Source organism: Salmo salar, chromosome 01, assembly GCF_965601325.2.
Source record: "Salmo salar chromosome 01, fSalSal1, whole genome shotgun sequence".
NCBI lineage: Eukaryota > Metazoa > Chordata > Actinopteri > Salmoniformes > Salmonidae > Salmo > Salmo salar.
Genome location: NC_138291.1, coordinates 55,301,854 through 55,327,090, shown reverse-complemented (window position 1 = coordinate 55,327,090; position 25,237 = coordinate 55,301,854). Strand labels below are relative to the sequence as shown.

General features: G+C 40.9%; 1 protein-coding gene across 2 annotated transcripts in view; it reads left to right on the top strand.

Annotated features, from left to right (window-relative positions):
* The first annotated feature begins 1,799 nt into the window (after positions 1 to 1,799).
* adgra1b (adhesion G protein-coupled receptor A1b) overlaps positions 1,800 to 25,237 on the top strand; it is a 287,261-nt gene continuing 263,823 nt past the window's right edge. For both annotated transcript variants that reach the window (XM_014200102.3, XM_014200092.3), the window contains exon 1: positions 1,800 to 2,621. In XM_014200102.3, the coding sequence (XP_014055577.2) occupies positions 2,404 to 2,621 (218 nt within the window). In that variant the 5' untranslated portion in view covers positions 1,800 to 2,403. The remainder of the gene's footprint in view (positions 2,622 to 25,237) is intronic.

Sequence of the window (25,237 nt, the reverse complement as noted above, 5' to 3'; positions counted from 1 at the left end):
ATGATTATAGAATTACTATCATAACTTTTCAACATACAGTGCATATGTTGACTCTCATAAACTGTTTAGATATGTTTAGAATGTGCTTGTTGTTTAGATATCACATCACGGCTTGTCGATGTGAAAATCTTCTTCCCTGCCACAAAGAAAATATTTACAGAACAGCGAGGCTGCGAGGGCTCTGTTTTCCATTAAGTCCATGCAAGTAGCCCAGTGAACACTGCTGGCCTGCATCCAAATAAATGTTTCTGTCTGCGCTCCATTAAAGATTTATCATGTCAAATGATGATGTCAGCTCAACTTGGTTATTTTCCTACTAGCGTCCCAAAGGTCAGCTGACGGGGAGATTTGCTTCCTTACTTTCACGAGCAAGGTAAATATACATCTGTGCAAACAAGTGTGAGTGGCAGTCAAATGGCCGGCAGCACAACATGGGAGAAAATAAGGCATACATATGGCTTTAGTTTCCCTCTGTGAAAACAGGGAGGAAGAGGGAATCTGTTCTGCCCTGTGACTGTGTACTGCTGTGTACTGCCTGTCAGGGAGATGAATGAGAAACATGGGCTGCTCAGAAGGGTCAGGGGACGTTTTAAAATCCTCCTTTGTGCTCCCAGTCTAGCTGTGTCGGAGACAATGCGGATAATGAGAGTGGAATTTGGTGTGGAGCACAGTGCAAACACAGGGGAAGCACCTCGCCCATCCTCAAGAGGCCAACCAGCTGTCTAGGCTTCTGCGTCTCCCAGGACTATGCTCTGACTACAGGCATGCATGGGAAATTATTAATATTATTTCATCTTCTGTAGGATACAGGACTGAATAACTTACAGTCCCTAAAAATATGGACCTACTGCAGGGGCGGACTGGGACCAGAAATCAGCCCTGGCAATTCTAATACGCTGGCCCATTTCTTTCCCTCAAGTCCCCTTTTATTTTGTGAGAGCCACCAAGTGATATCTTATATCTACTTTATTAGTGTAAAGTCATGCCATGAATGTATCTATTTGCTTTATGTTCAGATCTTATTGGTGAATAGGTATATTGTAGCCTGTAGGTCTATGCTCCCACATTACTCATCTCCAATGAGTGTATACAAAACATGGACTATGCATTGTCGATTTGTGTGTTTGTCAGTAGTCCATTGATAGCTTATTGTTGCCTATCAACTTGACGGGAGGCATTCAATAATGAGCCTGCTACTGCTATAGCTTTCTATGAAGCACCATTTTTTATTCAGTCATTGATTATAAGACTGAGACTTCAATGTCGTTTTTTTCCATTGTGGTATTTTTATTTGGTTGCCAAGAGATTACATGTATTATCAAGGTAGAATATGCTTTTTCTTAGTTGCTAAGGTGAGACGGGGCTAATGCATTATGTCCTGAATAAGTAAGCAATTATCTAACATCTCTCTCAGCATGGCATTGAGTTTGAATCCTGGAGCCCGGGAACAAATTTATATATTTATTTAGGCTATAAGGGGTCCAGGGGTCATCCAATGACCGTTTACCAACTGGTCATCTGATGTCAGATGTGTCTGAGCCTGAGCCCCTGTACCGTTCAGTTTCAGAACCACGTGATACTTAGATTGGTGTGTGTTGAGGTCATACAAATAGAATTACTATTAATTCTAGGTCTAATAATTATATTTCTATGGTTGGCATAATATAATGTTCACTGTGGTCCTAAATACAATGAAATGCTTTTGTTTTAGAACAGGTTATATGGATGTATTGATTTGAGGTTTACCCATGTAATAAAAATACCAATTTACGCCCCTTGGCTTTGAGGGGAGGGATTTCAGCTTCCATGCCGCTGATAACTTCGCAACAAGTCCCATGGTTGAAGGCGCTAGACGTGGATGGGAATATCTGTGGCAACCTGTTGATAACGGAGTTATGACAATGGATAACTTAGTAGGAGTACTATGACAAAAGTGACAATCGACACATTGAAAGAACATCTTGTTCTTGCCGACGGCGAAGACGGCGTAATACGCTACTGCATTCCCATGCATCAAACTTTTTATGATACCGGTAACAAACTTGCAAACCTTTATCTAGGAACGTTTTGGTAGCCGACAAAAGTGACACGTTTCTGTATAAATGAGAAACAAATGATAGAAATGGCACAGCGCAGTGAAACAATATTTTACAAAGCGAAGACCTTCGTTATGATTGATTTTTATTTTATTTTTTACGTACAGGTAGCCTGTACATTATGAGACACAACAGGTGTTGTCAGTAGTTACGCGCAGACTTGGATTAAAATCCAAAAACAAGTCACTTGGTCGGTAGCTAACGTTAACCATCTACCAAGAAGAAGCCTATGTGAAATGGTCTCCACTTGCTTTACAGACTGGGAAGAGATAACTTGAGAACAATTCAATAAAAGGCTCAGTTCACAATGAAAATGCTGAGAATACTTTGCGTTGTTGTTGGGTTGTGGAGGACATGCCTGACGAACAGAAACTGCCCGGACCTCTTCATTGACAGCTGTCATTGCACCTCTGAGAGGTCCAAGGAATTGAGCAGACAAAATGTCTTGGTGAAGGTGGTGTGTGATGATGTGGAATTAATGGACACTCTACAACCCAGTTTCTTACCCAACAAAACAGTTTCCCTGTGAGTATGACATTAAACAATCAATAAAACAGTAGTTGAACAAAGGTTGTTAAAAAAAAATGGATAAATCATTAACCAGGGCACCACTTAAGAAAAAATAGTGTAGTCAGAGTGCAGTACACTGCAGTTAGGGTGCAATATAACTGCAGTATGCAGCAAATTCTGCTTCCAAAATCAAAACATTTACTACAGTAATTTTGCAGTGTAACTGGAGTGCATAATAACTGCAGTACTTTGCAGTTATTATGCAATTACTGCATCCAAAATACCACAGTCCACTGCAGTTACTGCACTTTTGACCTGCTGTTAAAATGAACAGATATGAGAGGAAACTGCTATCTTTTTTTGTAAGGAACAATATCACAGCATCCATTAATCTTAGATATCTGTGACAAAAATGGCAACTTAGTACTCAGCAGACCAGTTGTACACACCAAGTATGAAATTATTATAAATCATTGAATTTCCCCCTTCTGCCTATTCCCTGTAAATGTTGGTCACTGAAGAAGTTATAGATACTGTGCCCTTTCCTTTACCTCCTTTTGACTGACCAGCTCTATAAAAATTGCTATTTTCAGCATTTTCCTCTCCAGTATCCAGTGGTGCACCATTTGTAATGTATGAAAGGTTGCTCAAAGAGAATAAACTGATTAAAAAGGAACAAGTAAGAATAATGTTATTCACCATACAGGGCCTGTCAGATGAAATAAGAGAAAGCACTTTACAGTTCTTAGAGTGGAGAGCTTACCAAGCCCATTCAACCTGCAGGTGTGGAAATTGACTTGGCCTACTAGCTTTGTAGACTGTTTTATTCATGGGAACTGTATGGAAAGGTATTTCTTTGAGGGAGAAAAAAGCAAATAGGAAATGTAAGGGAGCTTCTCTATTCCAAACACCGTTGCAGAAGATTGTTGAAATATGAATGTTGATGAGTAATTATTAATTATAGCAATATGGATATTAAATGACATTCTGAGTAGCTTTGGCCATATTTAATGTTAACAGAGTAATTCCGCTGCTCTGAGATACATGGTTACTTATGCACCAAGGCTAATCTTGTCTTCACCTGCTTCAATTGTTGTTGCAGTTGTGCCTGGATGCGATATAACCTTTTGATTTGAGGAAGTGTTCCTCATGGACATACAGCTTTGTTCTTTACTGACAATCTTGGGTTCCTGGTCATGTTTAGGCTAAATTAATTGTCCCCTGAAATAGCACAAGCGTCTTCCTTTTGTCCAATAAATCAATGCCTCTTGGTAGGATATTAGGAGTATCCTTCATTGTAACCACAGTTTACAATTAAAATAGTCCAATCTTTTTAAGAATACAAATTTAAAAAAACGATTAAAAAAATGTAATTTAAGCTGATAAATGTAATACTCCCTGTCTTTCCCCGGGTCAACAAGCCAATATCCTCAAGCAGGCCCCTTGGTTGGCCGGGAAGCAGTTTTCATGCATTAGGAAACGTGACCTTTGTCGGGCCGAAGTGGCCTCCCACATCTCCATTTTATTTAGACATGCTGTGAAAATAAACTGATATGAGAGGAAAGTAGGCTATGCATATCGTGTCATACACCAAGTGGATTCCCTAACTAGCAGATCTCTCCTAATGCTTCCCTTTGGCCTCCTTCATTGTCCCTTTTATTCACTTCAGCTCTACAGATAATGAGTTCTGTATCAGTAGCCTTCTTCATTATGGCACTTTCAGTATTTTTTTCCGAGTGGATGCATTCTATTCATAAATAAATAAATGTGCAGAGCTTGTAATGAAATGGCAGCACTGTCCATACGTCTTTACTTTCATTTTCACTTTATTGCATTCTTTCTATGTGCATCTCTAGTCTCAATTTATGACATATTTCTATGAAGTTACAAACAACTCCTAACATAACTGATTGAAAAGAAAATGAAATGTGTGTGATGTCCATAATTCCTAGCAGCTGTAGACTCCAGAGCAGCAGAACCCCTCTATTAACACCTCTGCCTGTTTCCCTATCCAAAACGTGGGAGAAGTTGCTCCAGCGTTGGAGTGGAGCCTGACAGCTCTGTTGACCTTGAGGCCTATCTGGTGTAATTGTTTCAGTGGCAAGTAGGGGAGAGAGAGAGAGAGAGGCGCTGTGTCTCTGTGGAGAACAGTAGCAGGGATTGTAGCTGACACCTGTCTTAAGCAAAGCACTGGCTAGTGAACATGGCACTGACCTAAGAGAGAAGAGAGACAGAGGGGAGAACGAGGGAGAGAAAGTAAGAGAGAGGAGCCGGGGGGCATATGGAGGGAGGGAGGGAGCGAGAGGGAGAAAATGACAGAGAAACATTTAGAAGGATAGAGGAAGTGACAGGGAAGGAGACTCGGAAAGAGTGACACAGAACACAGAGGGAGACAGGAAGTGTTGTGAAAAGAGATGTTTGGGTTAATGAGATGGAAGGAGCAATAGAGGGAACGTGACAGAGAAACACAAACATTGTTTGCAGGCAGTTGTTGCTCAGTCATAGTTGTAATGCAAACCTACCCTGCGAACAAGATCTTTCTACTTTTAGATATTGTATGTGACAAGATGTATGTTCTGCATTTGCATAGCTGACAGCAAAGAAGTTTGGACTTTGTATGTCTCCTTCTCAGAGATTTGCAGTGCAACTGTCCTGTCATATTTTTTACCTTGTAAGACTCAGTTAAAAGAACATCGCAGTATAAGCATGTAGCTAATGTAGCATCAGCATGCAAATAGCATTTACAGTTTCAGTTGCCAATGGTGATCTACTTTCAGATTTGCACATCCTCTACAGAAGAGCCACAAAAAGCTCCTCAAAGCCCTCTAAGGCTCCAGTCTCTCCCAAGGTGAAGCTTGTGGAAAATTAAAATGAGTTCATTGGTTTGGGGTAGGGACATGTCTGGCGTAGGCCTACAGTAGACTCTGTGGGCAACGATCACACTGGAGACAGGAGGGGCTGTTACTGGTAGTCTGGATGGCAGTGATCGTGAGGCCATGTCAAGGACATCCTTCACATTATTCTGGGAAGGACATTGTAATGTTAAGCATTCATAGATGGGGTTGCAGGGAAGGCAACCCCGCAACAGTGGGACTGATAGGAAGTGCTTTTGCATATGTCTTCCCCACTCATTATGATGACTATGATTGTTCACCTGTGTTAGACCAGAAATGTGAGGTCAGTATGAACCTCCATTTCTGGCTTTTTCACTTTCTAGATGGGTAAAAATTAGACTTGGAGGGGATATTACATTGTATGACTCATGTTATTTTCCCCACTCATAATGTCAGGTGATCGTTTACCTACAGTATATGTTGGACTGGCTTGTGGCTAGTATTGACCAGTATGCGTCAGATGAGCCAGAACCTTGAAGGAACAAGGTATAATATGGACACCGGTGCCCTTGCTTATGAAATACGGCCTTTCTGTCCTCGTGGAGTGTTTTTGCGTGCTATCTATAAACCTATTTCCTTGCTTGCCTAGCTCTATCGTTCCTCAGGTGATGTTGGCGGCTGCTCTGCTCTTCTCTGTTCTGAGTGGTTTATCATAAATATTTCATAGACGTGTACGAGTAGCCCCTCTATATTATCTGTGCATTATCACACAGACGACCCCCGCTAGCAGGGATGGAGCAGAGAACGAATGCCTCTCGGGCCGTAAAAGGTAGCAGTTTAATACGCTACATGTAGGCCTTTAATCTAAAGAGACATGGCCAAATAGACCCTATATACAGTCACAGGGGAATGCGGCAGAAGCTACTAGCAGCAATGCTTATCCATGGTTTGTTGTTGTTGTTGGTCTATAGTGTAATTGTTAGGCTGTCCAAGAAGCCACACTTCACAGTGCCCAGTAATGAATCATATCAAGCTGCTAGCTTTCTCTGGAAAATACTTGTTAGCGTTGGGTGTCAAATGCTGTTTATAATTTATGTTGTGGTTTCAAAGGACACCCTGATCAGTTTTGCATTATGAGATGATAATGACTCACAGCACCAGTGTTCGTGACCATTGGGGGAGCGAAAAGCTTGCAAATCACACAATAGCCTCGAAAACCCAAGAATGTGTCCAAACGCAGTGCGAATGTGGACTGTCTAAAAATATTAAGGAAGAAAAATACAATGTGTGCCAAGGATACTCTCTGGTCTGTTATCCTTACCTCCTCCCTTCACCATTGAGTAAATACCAAGGTTATTTAAACTTTCATAAGTCTGCTATCGTGCAGGCAGCCAAACCTTTGGAAGCATGTTTTGTTTTCCCCATTTTTTTGTTGTTGGAGATGTCGTAAAACAGCGATTTAAAAGCCTGCAGTGCACAGCTTCTGTTGCAGGGAGTGATCACAGTAAGTAGTCTTTTTAAGGTTGGTCCGTTTTTCGATTTTGAATAAAAAAATTACATAAAATGCATTATGAAATAATGACATTACAATGATTTTAGCTTTTTAATGGAAATTCCAAAGGCAAAAATGGTGAACATTCAATCGCCAAAACATTGAAAATATTCCATTGTCTCTGTCAGGTCCACATTGTGCAGGGTTGGGCAATATGGCCAACATAAAATACTATCCAGTGATATGATATGTTTTTGAATAATATAAGTTATAAATTTGCTTTGAGTAGTGTGAGAACCTAGGGTGGCAACACATACATTCTAAGTGATTTCAATGGTTCTTTCTCCATTCTGATTGTTTTATACAATTCAACTTCAATCAAAAATAATTTTCTCCATTTCCTGCACTCATTTGAGATCATTTCCACACTGCCACCTGGAGCTGCACGATATGGGAAAACAATCTAGTCCTTATATTTAACCAGATGTTGCAATTATGATTTAACTTGCGATTTAGAGCAACACACTTGGGTGAACTGGAAATGGAATGATTATTATGATTAGCTATATTATATAATTAGAATATACTTGTGGGCACTTTGTATACAGTGTTGTTTGACATGACAACGAATGAAAATGCCAGGGAGGGGTTATTGTGACAGGGTAGGAACCAAAGTGTTGATAAGTGTTTCCTAGGGGACCCTATAATCTTTGGCTACATTTAATGTTTTCTCTTAGCTACTTCATGTAGCTAACGTATTCATGCTTCACGTATTCCTTTGATTAAGAAGATACTGTTGCACAAACTAAATGCAGATTTAGGTCTACACCATCACTGGTATTATCAGGCTGTAGAGGCTAATTATGTTTGCTCTGACTCAGTACATTTATTAGCTAGCTAGCCAGCTAACAACATTTAGGCCCAACTTACTAAGAAAAGACAAACTAGCTGTTTGCTGTAAGAAACAAACTAATGAGAGAGAGAGAGAGAGAGAGAGAGAGAGCGAGAGAGAGAGCGAGAGAGCGAGCGAGAGAGAGCGCGAGAGAGAGCGAGAGAGAGAGAGAGAGAGCGAGAGAGAGAGCGAGAGCGAGAGAGAGAGAGAGAGAGAGAGAGAGAGAGAGAGAGAGAGAGAGAGAGAGAGAGAGAGAGAGAGAGAGAGAGAGAGAGAGAGAGAGAGAGAGAGAGAGAGAGAGAGAGAGAGAGAGAGAGAGAATCACATTTAACAAACCAAAGAGTCAAATACCGTTATAGAAGGTAAAGTAAAAACCCAAACCGGTCTGTGCATCAATAACGGTACAGTGCCTTCGTAAAGTATTGACTTGTTCCACATTTTGTTACAGCCATATTTTCTAAATGGATTAAGAAAATAAAAAACTGAAATACCTTATTTTCATAAGTATTCAGACCCTTTGCTATTAGAATCAAAATTGAGCTCAGGTGCATCCTGTTTCCGTTGATCATCATTGAGATGTTTCTACAACTTGATTGGAGTCCACCTGTGGTAAATTCAATTGATTGGACTTGATTTGGAAAGGCACACACCTGTCTATATAAGGTCCCACAGTTGACAGTGCATGTCAGAGCAAAAACCAAGCCATCAGGTCGAAGGAATTGTCCTTAGAGCTCCGAGACAGGATTGTGTCGAGGCACAGATCTGGGGAAGGGTACCAAAAAATGTCTGCATCGTTGAAGGTCCCCAAGAACACAGTGACCTCCATCATTCTTGAATGGATGAAGTTTGGAACAACCAAGACTCTTCCTAGAGCTGGCCGCCCAGCAAAACTGACAAATCAGGGGAGAAGGGCCTTGGTCAGGGAGGTGACCAAGAACACAATGGTCACTCTGACAGAGCTCTAGAGTTCCTCTGTGGAGATGGGAGAACCTTCCAGAAGGACAAGCATCTCTGCAGCACTCCACCAATCAGGCCTTTATGGTTGAGTGGCCAGACGGAAGCCACTCCTCAACAGAAGGGACTCGAAGACTTGTTAGGATCGAGGCAAATATGAATAGAGCCTAAGCACACAGCCAAGACAATGCAGGAGAGGCTTCGGGCCAAGTCTATGAATGTCCTTTAGTGGCCTAGCCAGAGCCCGGACTTGAACCCAATCAAACATATCTGGAGAGACCTGAAAATAGCTGTGCAACAACACTCCCCATCCAACCTGACAAAGCCAAATACAGGTGTGCCAAGCTTGTAGCATCATACCCATGAAGACTCGAGGCTGTAATCACTTCTAAAGGTGCTTCAACAAAGAACTGAGTCAAGGGTCTAAATACTTGTGTAAATGTGATATTTTTTGCATTTGTTTTGGTATAAATTAGCAAAGATGTCTAAGAACCTGTTTTTGCTTTGTCATTATGGGGTATTGTGTGTAGATTGAGGGGTGATAAAAAAACATTTAATACATTTTAGAATAAGGCTGTAACGTAACAAAATATGGAAAAAGTCAAGGGGTCTGAATGCTTTCCGAAGGCACTGTGTATCGTAAAATACAGTGTACCGCCCAGCCATACAGATATCAATAGAAAAATAAGAAATTACTATGAAATAATAAAATATTGCAGTTCTGTATATTACATTGTTTTTATTTGATTACTTTATTATTTTTCATTCATTTAAGTCATCATGTAATCTCTGCTCTGGCAGTAGCAGTCAGCCAGCCAGACCATCTAACATTATCTATGTGCTCCCCATACTGTAGTCTTTAGTCTTCCCGTTTAGCTAGCCTGTCTAAGTATGCTGCAGAGCTGTCTGGAAAAATGATTTTACTATTTCTTCAAAGTAGATAAGGCATACTGTCACAAACTGTCTCTGACCCTCTCATCATAGTGTTGTGTATGTTCCTCTCTCATGCTGTCTGTGTGTATCTAATAACTTAACGTAGCAGGCGTAAAAGTGTATCCTTCCAGAGATCTGTATAATGACGAGATGCTCATGCCTGCCTTCTCACCTTTTTCTTAGGGCGAAGACAACAAGCGCAGTCCAAAATAGGCCCATAGAAACGCATTGGGCTTGTTTTGCATTAAGTCTGGACTAGGGCTGTGGCGGTCACGGAATTTCGTCAGTTAGTGATTGTCAAGCAAATAACTGTCGGTCTCACAGTAATTGACTGTAATTAACATAAACACATTTAACATCTCCTGGCTTCCACACAGCCATTTAAAAAAGTCTAATTAATCCATGTAATATAGCCTACACCTTCACAGTAAATCCATTATTTAGAACCATGATATGAAGAAAATGTAGTCGATTTCAGAAGAACAGAATATCATACTGTGAGTTATGTTAGGTCCTAATGCGGCTATGCCGAATGGCTGTGGGCTACACTAGTTCATTTAGCAGACAAGATTTGCTTATAATTCTGTGGCTTTATTTTATAGTATGAGGAATAGAATTGTCTCTTTGTCTCTCTCTCTCGACAAAGCTAAATAAAATATACATATTTTCTCCAAGCCATTTGAGGGAGTGTGCGCACGCGCCTATTCTGTGTTGAGCGGTAAACGAAGAAATAGGTACTCCTATATGCTTCATTTAGAATTATTACTGTAACTTTAGTTGTTCTACAATCATTGGGCTGTATGATTTGATTTTTAATACATTGTAAGGCTGCATGATGAGATTCAAATGATGATTTGAAAAAAGTTGCTTGAAAGGCATGAGCTCTGCTTTGTTTTTTGCTCAGGCTGTACACACTCCAACAGTCTCTCGTTCACAATTTGACAAGCACTTGATAATGCCTAACATTTCACGGCGGCATCCCCTTTGTGGCTGTGGCACTAAAAAAATCCATGCCTTTTGCGGCCAGGCGTGCTACGTTGTGCCCTTCTCCCTGAGTGTGCTGCACAATCGGAAGCTCTCATTCACATGGCTCTCCTTCACGTGATCGGGTCTTTCTCACAGGCTATAAATGAAGACCGACACATCCGGGACGCAACTGCACGTGTCCTTATCCAATTCCGAGGTGCATATTGAAGATATTGGAAGAACTGTCCACATGTACTTTTCGTCAGCCAACAAGATGAGTAGCCCCAATGAACAGCAAAAGCACTAGCCTATGTCAATCTACTATTCCCCCATAGTACAAAAGTCAACCTATTCTATTCTGTGCGAAATAAATATTCCAAACATAGTACGGGAGAGTTGTGGGATGCGATAGATCCCAAATTAATACAACCACTAGCAAAAAAATGTTATGCAATGTGGCTGACGCAACAGATCTGAACGTTTATCTTAAAATGTTGATAAACTATTAGGCTATTTCTTCACATTATAGGCGTAGCAATGCCCACATGGTAGTAGGCTATAAGCGCAAATGTTCCATTAGCTGAAAACCCCATTATCAAAAGTGACCGCAAATGCAATTATGCATGTAATGTTTTTATTATAAAGGTGCATTTTTATGGTGAAAATGATCTTCCCCAAACTTGAAACTCATGCGCTGCTTATATATGCCAGTTAGGCTCTACACCCCTTGTAAAGCAGATTAATGTGCTTCATTTTAAGAAGTTATTTGGCCACTTTAGTTGTGATGCAAACCTTATTAAAACACAGGCCTATGGGCTAGACTACATGAGGTGTGCGACTATGATTGAGAAAAGGTCGCAAAAAAAAGCCTTTGTTTCTTATGCTGGGCATCATTCACAAGTGATAATATATTTAGGCTAATATTGTCACCCATCAGACTTTTCTTGATTTAATCTTGTCTTTAAATATACTCAATAATATAGTTTTGACATTTGTTTTGATTTAGAATGGACCATTATCATGCTCCTGTATCAAAACAGAGGCAGCGGGAAAAAAGTAATCTATGCACTTAAATAGCGAATGGAGGACGCTTTTCCCCATGGTTTATTTTTATGCAAGCCAGGTAGGCTTTACTCCTGTTGTAAATATAAGCAATGTGCTTAATATTAGGAAAGTTGAGAACTAATATAGTAGGCCTAGCTTATATAAAGCTGATGGGATCCTCATCTTTTTATTAGCGGCCATCACTCTGTTTTCTCCCGCAATTGCATAGCCAGTTGAAATGTTGCGCAACATGAAGTGTTTGATTAGATTTTCGAATACATTTGCATTGATGTCAGCATGATTCGAGGGACGATAGAGTGCTGAGTACCAGGCAGTTAGCAAGTTTGGTAGATTACTAATAACCCGCAGCATCAGAGCTTGGAAAAGCCTAATTACCGTGACTAAACGGTCATGTGGAATTTGACTGCCTTCATGACTTGTGACCGCCGGTGTGGAGGTAATACGGTCACCGCAACAGCCCTAGTCTGGACCCAACAGGACCCTGAACAGCTTCTACCCCCAAGCTGTAAGACTGCTAAATAGATAGTTAAATCGTTAACCAATAGCTAACCGGATTATCTGCATTGACCCTTTTTGCAATAATCTAATTGACTCATTACATACCCTGCTGTTGCTGTTTATTATCTATCCCGTTGCCTTGTCACTTTATCCCTACCTACAGTTGAAATCGGAAGTTTACATACACCTTAGCCAAATACATTTAAACTCAGATTTTCACAATTCCTGACATTTAATCCAAGTAAAAATGTTGTATTCCTTGTGTTATTTTTCTATTTATTCCTTGTGTTATTTTTTTAAATACTATTGCTCTTTTTTATTCTCTCTGCATTGTTGAGAAGGGCCTGTAAGTAATATTTTCACTGTTAGTCTACACCTGTTGTTTACAAAGCATGTGACAAATAAAATGTTATTTGCTTAATGAAATCTACCACTCCCTTCAGCCCAGCGTCCGACATAGTTCTTGACTTGATATCTATCGTGATCGATTTGATTTCTCCCTAGAGAAACGGCACATTGGGCTCACAAAAAAAAAAAAACGAAGTAAATGGAATTCAAGTAATTGAACAGACTTCAGTCAATTAGTTGTTTAATAACCCCCAAAAATAAAAAGTGGTGGTTATTCGCTCAGAATTAACTGTAGGAAACATATTAACCTGCTTCTAGGCTCTGCACTGCATGGGGCCTCAATACATCACATGCAGCACCACTTACTCAGTCTGCCCTCTCCGTCTGTGTTTGAGTTTGTGTGTTTGTGTCACCCTCTCAAATTGCAAACAATTTCAAGCCACATGTTGCTCAACCATCGACATACTATGTGATTTTGTCTTGGAAATGGAATTGATTATTTCAAATGTTCCATGCCCTCAAGCATTAGCCTTAAAAAAGTGGGCTTTGCAAGGTTACTGATTTGCACTAACCAAGCCAGATCCTTTTGAGGAAACAGTTTTATGGTCACAGAGTGTACTCCCTTCCTTGTCCTGTGGGGCAGCGACATGTGCAGATGTGCTCAGCTGTCAGGCAGGGCCTATTTGAAGTTCTGCTATAACCCACTTGAACTCCAGAGCAATGTCTGTTTTGCATCCAAGGTCAATGTTTGTCTATATGAAATATGTTATTTTGGTTAGCTGTGCCTAGTAACTGGATATTATAGAATAACAGAGGGTTTGCAATGTTTGAAGAGAAGTGCCTGGAAATCATGGGGCCAGGCCTATCTGAATGCTTGCAATAGTTCACATTGTGATCTTTACTCTACTTGGTCCCCATGATTTGGTGTCTTGGATCACATCAATTGAAGTTATTTTTGTTTCTGCACTTTTATAATAATACAGTTGAAGGTCTCTGGTGTATGGCTGTCTCCGTTCTGTAATAGGGCTTTTTAGACCTCACAGAAATATCTCAGCTGTCTGTGGTCAGAGGGGAAAATGAAAGCCAGGGTTGTGCTCTAGGAGAAGAGCTGATGGGGATGTTGTACACCAAGTTCAACCAATTAGAACAACACACAAATCCAATGAGACGTGGATCTTTTTCAAAAAAAAAGATCATTCACGCCATTTAAAGAGGTAATCAGCAGTTGCTACATCCATTTTTGGAATGATATATTAATGATATGTACCCGTTGATTCTTGAAGAATATAAATTTTAAATGCTTCATGAGCTTAGTTCAACTGTTGTACCCCATAATAACCCCCAAAATAAGCTTGTTTTACTCCATTGTTTGTAAACAAAGTATATGTAAACAAACACTACATAGCCTTTAAAACTATACGTTTGATATCATGGATGGTCAGTCCTTGCATTCATAGCTCTGTCTATGAATTTGACAGTGGTTCCATTTTCTCCAGCCCCGTCCCTCAGATTTTTACCGAAACAGGAGCAGGGTGGACACTTGATTATTGTTTCAACTGCTGATTGCCACTTTAAGGAAAACATTAAGTTTGAAATTGTGTTACGTTGTATGAATGCGCCATGTCAGTTTGCGTGGGTGCGCGTGGGCATGTCCTCTTGCGGTTCACAGGGCCTAACCCTTTGCATGTTAGTGCTAATCAGAGAAACACATGCAGAGAGTCATGACATACACCATTTGTTCCGGCCCAGCCAGACAATATTTAATTTGTCCATTCCCCTGAAAGCAGCTTATCCTAGGAGGACATAATTGATATTGTAAATAGAAAGTTGGAAGGACACTCTAGAATTTAGTCATGCGCTGTTTACATAATGTACAATTATGTTTTGCCTCTGATTTCCTGGACGTTGTGCAGAGGCCTAAGAGAGGTATGTGGGGATTGCCGAGGAGCCGGTTTCCTCTGCATACACAGTGCGGGACACGCTTGAGTTTGCACAAACAGAGGCTGCTTGCATTAGCAGTGCATGGGTAAAATCACAGAGGAAGCTGCCAGGAAAAAAGCCATATTAAAATTATGTTGTGGTAATTGCGTTGTTTGCTCTATAACCCATTCATTCTTATGCCACCGTGATATATACTGAACAAAAATATAAACGCATCATGCAACAATTTCAACGATTTTACTGAGTTGCAGTTCATTAAGGAAATCAGTCAATTGAAATAAATTCATTTGGGCCTAATATATGGATTTCACATGACTGGGCAGGGGCACAGCCATGGGTGAGACTGGGAGGGCATAGGCCCACCCACTTGGGAGCCAGGCCCTGCCAATCAGAATGAGTTTTTTTTTTTTCCCCACAAAAGGGCTTTATTACAGACAGAAATACTCCTCAGTTTCATCAGCTGTCCAGGTGGCTGGTCTCAGACATTCCCGCAGGTGAAGAAGCCGGATGTGGAGGTCATGGCCTGGCATGGTTATACGTGGTCCGCGATTGTGAGGCTGATTGGACATACTGCAAAATTCTCTAAAATGACGGCTTATGGTAGAGAAATGAACATTAAATTATCCGGCAACAGCTCTGGTAGACATTCCTGCAGTCAACATGCCAATTGCACACTTTCTGAAAACCTGAAACATCTGTGCCATTTTGTTTTATGACAAAACTGCACATTTTACAGTGGCCTTTTACTGTCCCCAGCACAAAGTGCATCTGTGTTATGATCATGCTGTTTAATCAGCTTCTTGATATGCCACACCTGTCAGGTGGATGGATTATACTGGAAAAGGAATGTAAACACATTTCTACACAAAAGTTGAGAGAAAAAGCTTTTTGTGCTTTCTCTGTGATCTTTTATTTCAGCTCATGAAACATGGGACCAACACTTTACATGTTGTGTTTTATATTTTTGTCAGTATACAATTAAGGCAGAGACAACAAAAAGACAATCGTCACACAGTGGCGGAATACAGTACCAGTTAAAAGTTTGGACGCACCTTCTCATTCAAGGGCTTTTCTTTATTTCCACTATTTTCTGCATTGTAGAATAATAGTGAAGACATCAAAACTATGAAATAACACATAAGGAATCATGTAGTAACCAAAACAGAGATTCTTCAAAGTTGCCACCCTTTGCCTTGATGACAGCTTTGCACATTCTGGTGTGCCTTGTTAAAAGTACATTTGTTTCTTTCCATCTTAATGCGATTGAGCCAATCAGAGTTGTGTTATGTCAAGGTAGGGGTGATATACAGAAGATAGCCCTATTTGGTAAAAGACCAAGTCCATATTCTGGCAAGAACAGCTCAAATAAGCAAAGAGAAACGACAGTCCATCATTACTTTAAGACATGAAGGTCAGTCAATCTGGAATATTTCAAGAACTTTGAAAGTTTCTTCAAGTGCAGTCGCAAAAACCATCCAGCGTTATAATGAAACTGGCTCTCATGAGGACCGCCACAGGAAAGGAAGACCCAGAGTTACCTCTGCTGCGGAGGATATGTTCATTAGAGTTACCAGCCTCAGAAAATGCAGCCCAAATAAGTGCTTCACGAGTTCAAGTAACACACATCTCAACAGCAACTGTTTAGAGGAGACTGTGTGAATCACACCTTCATGGTTGAATTGCTGCAAAGAAGTCACTACTAAAGGACACCAATAAGAAGAGACTTGCTTGGGCCAAGAAACACGAGAAATGGACATTAGACCGGTGGAAATCTGTCCTTTCGTCTGATGAGTCCAAATGTGAGATTTTTGGTTCGAACCGCCGAGGCTTTTCTTAAATCTTAAACAATTCAGTACACTCTGAGAAATAAACATTCGTGTCTTCATGAGGAATTTGGCCATATGAACATTGACCCTAAGACTTACAGCAATATCAACCACTAGTAAAAAGGTCAACCACTAGGAATCTTCTAGAACAGATAAACAGACATCAAATGGATTAACATAAATAGCACACCTTAAACAATTAACTAACTAAAATGAGAACATGGAAATAAAGTGGTGTTGAACACCTACATGAACGGATGATCTCTGCATGTGTGGTTCCCACCCTGAGGCATCGAGGAGGAGGTGTCATGGTGTAGGGGTGCTTGGCTGGTGACACTGTTGGTGATTTATTTAGAATTCAAGGCACACTTAACCAGCATGGCTACCACAGCATTCTGCAGCGATACACCATCCCATCCAGGTTGTGCTTAGTGGGACTATCATTTGCTTTTCAACAGAACAATGACCTAACACACCTCCAGGCTATGTAAGGGCTATATGACCAAGAAGGAGAGTGATGGAGTGCTGCATCAGATGACCTGGCCTCCACAATCACCCAACCTCAACCCAACTGAGATAGTTTGGGATGAGTTGGACCGCAGAGTGAAGGAAAAGCAGCCAACAAGTGCTTAGCATAGGAACTCCTTCAAGACTGTTGGAAAAGCATTCCAGGTGAAGGTGGTTGAGAGAATGCCAAGAGTGTGCAAAGCTGTCATCAAGGTAAAGGGTGGCTACTTTGAAGAATCTCAAATATAAAATCTATTTTGATTTGTTTAACCTGTTGAAGACAGACGTTCCGCCTGCGGAACCCCTAACCAACAGCCAATGGCATCGCACGGCGCGAAATACAAAACCAACTAAAATACCACAATTCAATTTTCTCAAACAATCAACTATTTTACACTATTTTAAAAAGATAAGACTCTCGTTAATCTAACCACATTGTCCGATTTCAAAAAGTCTTTGCAGCGAAAGCAAAACATTAGATTAGGTTAGGAGAGTACATAGACACAAATAATCACACAGCCATTTTCCAAGCAAGCATATATGTCATATAAACCCAAACCACAGCTAAATGCAGCACTAACCTTTGATGATCTTCATCAGATGACACTCCTAGGACATTATGTTATACAATACATGCATGTTTTGCTCAATCAAGTTCATATTTATATCAAAAACCAGCTTTTTACATTAGCATGTGATGTTCAGAACTAGCATACCCACCGAAAACGTCCGGTGAATTTACTAAATTACTCATGATAAACGTTGACAAAATACATAATTATTTTAAGAATTATAGATACAGAACTCCTTTATGCAATCGCTATGTCCGATTTTAAAATAGCTTTTCGGCAAAAGCACATTTTGCAATATTCTGAGTACATAGCTCGGCCATCACAGGCTAGCTAATTTGACACCCACCAAGTTTGGGGCTCACTAAACTCAGAATTACTATTAGAAAAATTGGATTACCTTTGCTGTTCTTCGTCAGAATGCACTCCCAGGACTTCTACTTCAACAACAAATGTTGTTTTGGTTCCAAATAATCCATAGTTCTATCCAAATACCTCCATTTTGTTCGTGCGTTCAGGTCACTATCCAAAGGGTAACGCGCGAGCGCATTTCGTGACAAAAAATGTCTAAATATTCCATTACCGTACTTAGAAGCATGTCAAACGCTGTTTAAAATCAATTTTTATGCTATTTTTCTCGTAAAATAGCGATAATATTCCAACCGGGCAACGTTGTATTCATTCAAAGGCTGAAAGAAAAAAAATTGAGAAGTCTCGTGAACGCACATCTCAGTCTCACTGTCCCCAGGCTGACCACTTACAAACTCTGCTGTTGTACTTTGCCCAGAGACAGCAGACACCCCATTCCACTTTCTGGCGGCTTTAGAGAACCCAATGGAAGCCTTAGAAAGTGTCACGTTACAGCACAGATGCTGTAATGTCGATAGAGATGCAACAGAAGGACAACAAATTGTCAGACAGGGCACTTTCTGTATGGAATCTTCTCAGGTTTTGCCCTGCCATATGAGTTCTGGTATACTCACAGACACCATTCAAACGGTTTTATAAACTTTAGTGTTTTCTATCCGAATATACTAATTATATGCATATTCTCGTTTCTGGGCAGGAGTAGTAACCAGATTAAATCGGGTACATATTTTATCCGGCCGTGAAAATACTGCCCCCTAGCCCAAAGAAGTTAACACTTTTTTGGTTACTACATGATACCATATGCATTATTTCATATTGTTGATGTCTTCACTATTATTCTACAGTGTAGAAAATAAAAAATAAAGAAAAACCCTGAGTGATTAGGTGTGTCCAAACTTGTGACTTTTATTGTATATATGTTGCTTTTATATTATTTTTGTAAACAGTTCATTTATATGTGGGACCAATACATTGAATATGCCTAGGAAAAACGTTCAGGCACATTGGAGAAGTTGATAAAACACTTGGATATCCCCTGTATGTCCCCCGACACCACCACAATGTTTGAGAGAGGCTGATGTTGTAGAAACATTGTTTTTATAGTGAACAATAACTTTTAGGCACAAACAGTGCAATTACCACATTCGGACACTTTGGAGAGGTTAAAAGGACACTTGAATGTACCCTGGATACCCCATAACACTGAACAAATATAATTTAGGGATTGCAAATATGTAATAGCACTGGAGTTTACAGAATTTAATTTACAGAAAAATGTTACTTTGGAGAGGTATTTTTTTTCTCCTGATATTGTTCACATGTTGTGGAAGCCATCTGATGTGTTTCCAGCTCTGGGCATCAATAATCGTCTTATAGCTTGTCAGTGAAAGATGACTTTCGAGAGAAAAAAAAGGTTATTTTGTGTGTGTGCTTGATCTTGTGTATTCTGAACTATGTAACTCCTATCTATCTTCTGATCATTTCCTCATAATCTGCTGTCATGACTTTCCCTCCTGGGTGAAGATCAGAGAGAGCCCCCTCTCCCACCAGCGAGGAAGGGGGTAAAGTGGGGACGGATTTGGCCAGTTTTATGACGGTCATAAATACCTTGCAGGAACACTTTCTCCCACTCTGCAGAAATGGGAGTTAAAAATCCCTTTGTTACAACAGAGAGATTTTGCAGTCCTGTAACATCACAAGGTTGGACATTGAAACAATATTTCTAACTCAAATAATGTGGTAAATGGTTCGTGGAGCTCTAAACAATAATCATGTCAAATAAGTTGTTGTTTTGTGATATCATTTAGGAAGGTATAACCAAATAACAGTAACATTGTTAAATAGTACCCGTTTCCTGTTACCTGTTTCTCAAACTAGACACTCTAATGCACTTGTCCTCTTGCTCAGTTGCGCACCAGGGCCTCCAACTCCTCTTTCTATTTTGGTTAGAGCCAGTTTGCGCTGTTCTGTGAAGGGAGTAGTACACAGAGTTTCACGAGATCTTCAGTTTCTTGGCAATTTCTCGCATGGAATAGCGTTCATTTCTCAGAACAAGAATAGACTGACGAGTTTCAGAAGAAAGATCTTTGTTTCTGGCCATTTTGAGCCTGTAATCGAACTCACAAATGCTGATGCTCCAGATTCTCAACTAGTCTAAAGAAGGCCAGTTTTATTGGTTCTTTAATCAGAACAACAGTTTTCAGCTATGCTAACATAATTGCGAAAGGTTTTTCTAATGATCAGTTAGCTAATCCAAGTTTATAATGTAAAAGGCTAACACAACGTGCCATTAGAACACAGCAGTGATGGTTGCTGATAATGGACCTCTGTACGCCTATGTACTGTAGATATTCCATGAAATATCAGCTTTTTCCAGCTACAATAGTCATTTCCAACAATAACAATTTCTACATTGTATTTCTGATCAATTTGATCCCCGTGGGGGACTGGCCGTCCCCCCCAAAAAATGCATGAAATGAAATGTATGCAATCACTACTGTAAGTCTCTCTGGATAAGAGGGTCTGCTAAATGACTAAAATGTAATGTAAATGTAAAATTTTAATGGACAAAAAAATATATATATTTTAAAAACAAGGGCATATCTAAGTGACCCCAAACATTTGAACGGTAGTGTACATTTGTTTCATCACAAAACCGTAGAGCAACATCTGTACTGTGAAGTCCACAATGAAAATGTTGCGTGTAACAAACAGTTATATCACCTGCAGCGTGGTCAAGCAGGTTCATGTTTTTCCGACAGTTTACTAAACAACTACTGATTTAGAACCACAGAATTACTGCAAGTCATCACAAAGAAAACAGGACCACTGCTTCCACTATTCCAGCACCATTTCAACTTAAACATTTAAGCTTCATGAAATCAACTAGACTACTATATATCCTTTGTTTTCACTATAGTGAAAACTATCTTAAAAATACCAAAAACAATTTAGTCCAATCATTTTAACAAATTGTCATGTGGCAGTCCATGGTACTGATTTCTGTTTGTGTGTGCATGTGCAAGAAAAAAAAACTCTTGGCTCACCCTACTTGTAGACTAGTTGCCATCCTCTCTTTCATGTTGACAAAACGGTCTATGACTGTGTCATACAGTAGTACACACTTTTAGTTTTTGTTGTCAAAGGCTACCTGGCTAAAGTGATTGCTAGCCTAACTTCCTCGCAAGGGCAAGAATGAACCAGCTAACGTGAGCCTACTAGGCTACATCTAAGTTACATATTGAACTTCAATCGTCTCAGGCCAGTGGCACAATATATGAATTTATGGTTAGATTAGAATCACTGTCATTGTCCTGTACAGAGAATTAAGTCCAAATCCCCATCTCCATCCATGGCTTAGGAAAGGGCCAACGTATCTAGCTACTGTAGAACAACACAAGCAGACCAGAAACAGACACGTTTTTCTGACAAATACGTTTTGCTTTTGATGTGATTTATTGGAGTGAAGCCAAATCCAAACTGGCCTCCCTTGGTGGGTGGTTTTGCACCAGGACTACCAACAGTTGAGCTCAGCTCAACGCTGATTTGCCAAAGGGAGGCCAAATGCTTGCTGGCATCAATCAATCAAATGCTACGAAGGCAACATGTCCTAGTCTTTTTGTCCAGACAGAATCACATACTTGGGCTACACATACTGAGACAGAGGGGTGCTGTTTCCTTCGCTCGGGTGATTTCTCCGGTGATCTAAAGCCACTTGCGAATTGAAAGAAAATTATGAAAACACAGAGAGACGAAAGATACATTCATTTGTAATTTTTTATTGGTAAAATATTTAGGGAAGACTGGCTTCCCTTGGCATCCATGAATACGTGCCACTGGCTGCCTGCCCTTAAGAGGGGGGTTCTGCCTGTACAGGGAGGATGTGACTCAGGGGAACAGGGAGGAGAAATCAAATCAAATGTTATTTGTCACATGCAGATGTTATTGCGGGTGTAGCGAAATGCTTGTGTTTCTAGCTCCAACAGTGCAATAATATCTAACAATACACACAACCTAAAAGTAAAAAAATTGAATTAAGGAATATATAAATATTAGGATGAGCAATGTCGAAGTGGCATAGACTAAATACAGTAGAATAGAATACAGTATATACATATGAGATGAGTAAAGCAAAAATATGTAAATATTATTAAAGTAACTAGCATTCCGTTATTAAAGTGGCCAGTGATGTCAAGTCTATGTATATGGGGCAGCAGCCTCTAAGGTGCAGGGCTACGTAACCGGGTGGAAGCCGCCTAGTGATGGCTATTTAACTGTCTGATGGCCTTGAGATGGAAGCTGTTTTTCAGTCTTTCTGTCCCAGCTTTGATGCACCTGTACTGACTTCGCCTTCTGGTGATAGCGGGGTGAAAAGGCAGTGACTTGGGTGGTTGTTGTCCTTGATGATGTTTTGGCCTTCCAGTGCCATTGGGTGCTGTAGGTGTCCTGGAGGGCAGGTAGTTTGCCCCCAGTGTTGCGTTGTGCAGACAGCACCACCCTCTGGAGAGCCCTGCGGTTGTGGGTGGTGCAGTTGCCTCACCAGGCGGTGATACAGCCCGACAGGATGCTCTCAATTGTGCATCTGTAAAAAGTTTGAGGGTTTTAGGTCCCAAGCCAAATTTCTTCAGCCTCCTGAGTGGTGAAGGCGCTGTTGGTGTGTGGACCATTTCAGATCATCAGTGATATGTATGGCCAGGAAGCTTTCCACCTGCTCCACTACGGTCCCGTCGATGTGGATAGGTGGGTGCTCCCTCTGCTGTTTCCTGAAGTCCACTATCAGCTCCTTTGTTTTGTCTACATTGAGTGAGAGGTTATTTTCCTGGCACCACACTCCGAGGGCCCTCACCTCCTCTCTGTAGGCTGTCTCGTCATTGTTGGTAATCAAGCCTACTACTGTTGTGTCGTCTGCAAACTTGATGATTGAGTTGGAGGCGTGCATTGCCACGCAGTTGTGGGTGAACAGGGAGTACAGGAGGGGGATGAGCACGCATCCTTGTGGGGCTCCTGTGGTGAGAGTCAGCGAAGTGGAGGTGTAGTTTTTTATCTTCACCACCTGGGGGCGGCCTATCAGGAAGTCCAGGACCCAGTTGCACAGGGTGGGGTTCAGACCCAGGGCCCCAAGTTTAATGATGAGCTTGGAGGGTACTATGGTGTTGAATGCTGAGCTGTAGTCAATGAACAGTCTCTCAAAGCACTTTATTTCAGTTACCTTTGCTTTCTTGTGTACAGGAACAATGGTTGACATCTTGAAGCAAGTGGGGATAGCAGACTGGTATAGGGAGAGATTGAATATGTCCATAAACACTCCAGCCAGCTGGTCTGCGTATGCTGTGAGGACGCGACTAGGGATGCTGTCTGGGCCAGCAGTCTTGCGAGGGTTAACACGCATAAATGTCTTGCGTCGGCCACGGAGAAGGAAAGCCCACAGTCCTTGGTAGCGGGCCGCATCGGAGGCACTGTGTTATCCTCAAAGCAGGCGAAAAAGGTGTTTAGCTTGTCCGGAAGCAAGATGTCGGTGTACGCGACGTGGCTTGTTTTCCCTTTGTAGTCCATGATTGTCTGTAGACCCTGCCTCATACGTCTTGTGTCTGAGCCGTCGAATTGCGACTCCACTTTGTCTCTATACTGACGTTTTGCCTGTTTGATTGCCTTACGGAGGGAATAACTACACTTTTTGTATTCGGCCATATTCCCAGTTACCTTGCCATGGTTAAATTCAGTGGTTTGCACTTTCAGTTTTGCGCGAATGCTGCCATCTATCCATGGTTTCTGGTTAGGGTAGGTTTTAATAGTCACAGTGGGTACAACATCTCCTATACACTTCCTGATACACTGTCACCGTATCATTGTATTTTTCGATGTTACAGTGCATTGCAAAAGTTTTCATCCCCTTGGCGTTTTTCCTATTTTGTTGCATTTCAACTATTCAATTATTTGGACTTCATGTAATGGACATACACAAAATTGTCCAAATTGGTGAAGTGAAATGAAAAAAACAACTTATTTCAAAAAATTCAAAGAAATTCAAAACGGAAAAGTTGTGTGTGCATATGTATTCACCCCCTTTGCTATGAAGCTCCTAAATAAGATCTTGTGCAACCAATTACCTTCAGAAGTCACATAATTAGTTAGATTGTACACAGGTGGACTTTATTTAAGTGTCACATGATCTCAGTATATATACACATGTTCTGAAAGGCCCCAGAGTCTGCAACAGCACTAAGCAAGGGGCAACACCAAGCAAGCGGCGCCATAAAGACCAAGGAGCTCTCCAAACAGGTCAGGGACAAAGTTGTGGAAAAGTACCGATCAGGGTTGGGTTATAAAAAAACATCCGAAACTTTGAACATCCCACGGAGCACTGTTAAATCCATGATTAAAAAATTGAAAGAATATGGCACCACAACAAACCTGCCAAGAGAGGGCTGCCCACCAAAACCCACGGACCAGGTAAGGTCCTGAAGGAGCTGCAAACCTCCACAGCAGAGATTGGAGTATCTGTCCATAAGACCACTTTAAGCCGTACACTCCACAAAGCTGGGCTTTACGGAAGAGTGACCAGAAAAAAAGCCATTGCTTAAAGAAAAAAATAAGCAAACACGTTTGGTGTTCGCCAAAAGGCATGTGGGAGACTCCCCAAACATGGAAGAAGGTACACTGGTTAGATGAGACTAAAATGTAGCTTTTTGGCCATCAAGGAAAATGCTACATCTGGCGTAAACCCAACACCTCTCATCACCCCGAGAAGACCATCCTCAGTCAAGCATGGTGGTGGCAGCATCATGCTGTTCGGGATCTTTTTCATTGGCAGGCGACTGGGAAACTGGTCAGAATTTAAGGAATGATGGATGGCGCTAAATACAGGGAAATTCTTGAGGGAAACCTGTTTCAGTCTTCAAGAGATTTGAGACTGGGACGGAGGTTCACCTTCCAGCAGGACAATGACCCTAAGCATACTGCTAAAGCAACACTCAAGTGGTTTAAGGGGAAACATTTAAATATCTTGGAATGGCCTAGTCAAAGCCCAGACCACAATCCAATTGAGAATCTGTGGTATGACTTAGATTGCTGTACACCAGCGGAACCCATCCAACTTGATGGAGCTGGAGCAGTTTTGCCTTGAAGAATGGGCATAAATCTCAGTGGCAAGATGTGCCAAGCTTATAGAGACATACCCCAAGAGACTTTCAGCTGTAATTGCTGCAAAATGTGGCTCTACAAAGTTTTGACCTTGGGGGGGTGAATAGTTATGCATGCTCAAGTTTTCTGTTTTTTTGTCTTATTTCTTGTTTGTTTCACAATGAAACATATTTTGCATCTTCAAAGTGGTAGGCATGTTGTGTAAATCAAATGATACAAACCCCCCCAAAATGTCAATTTGAATTCCAAGTTGTAAGGCAACAAAATAGGAAAAATGCCAAGGGGTGTGAAGACTTT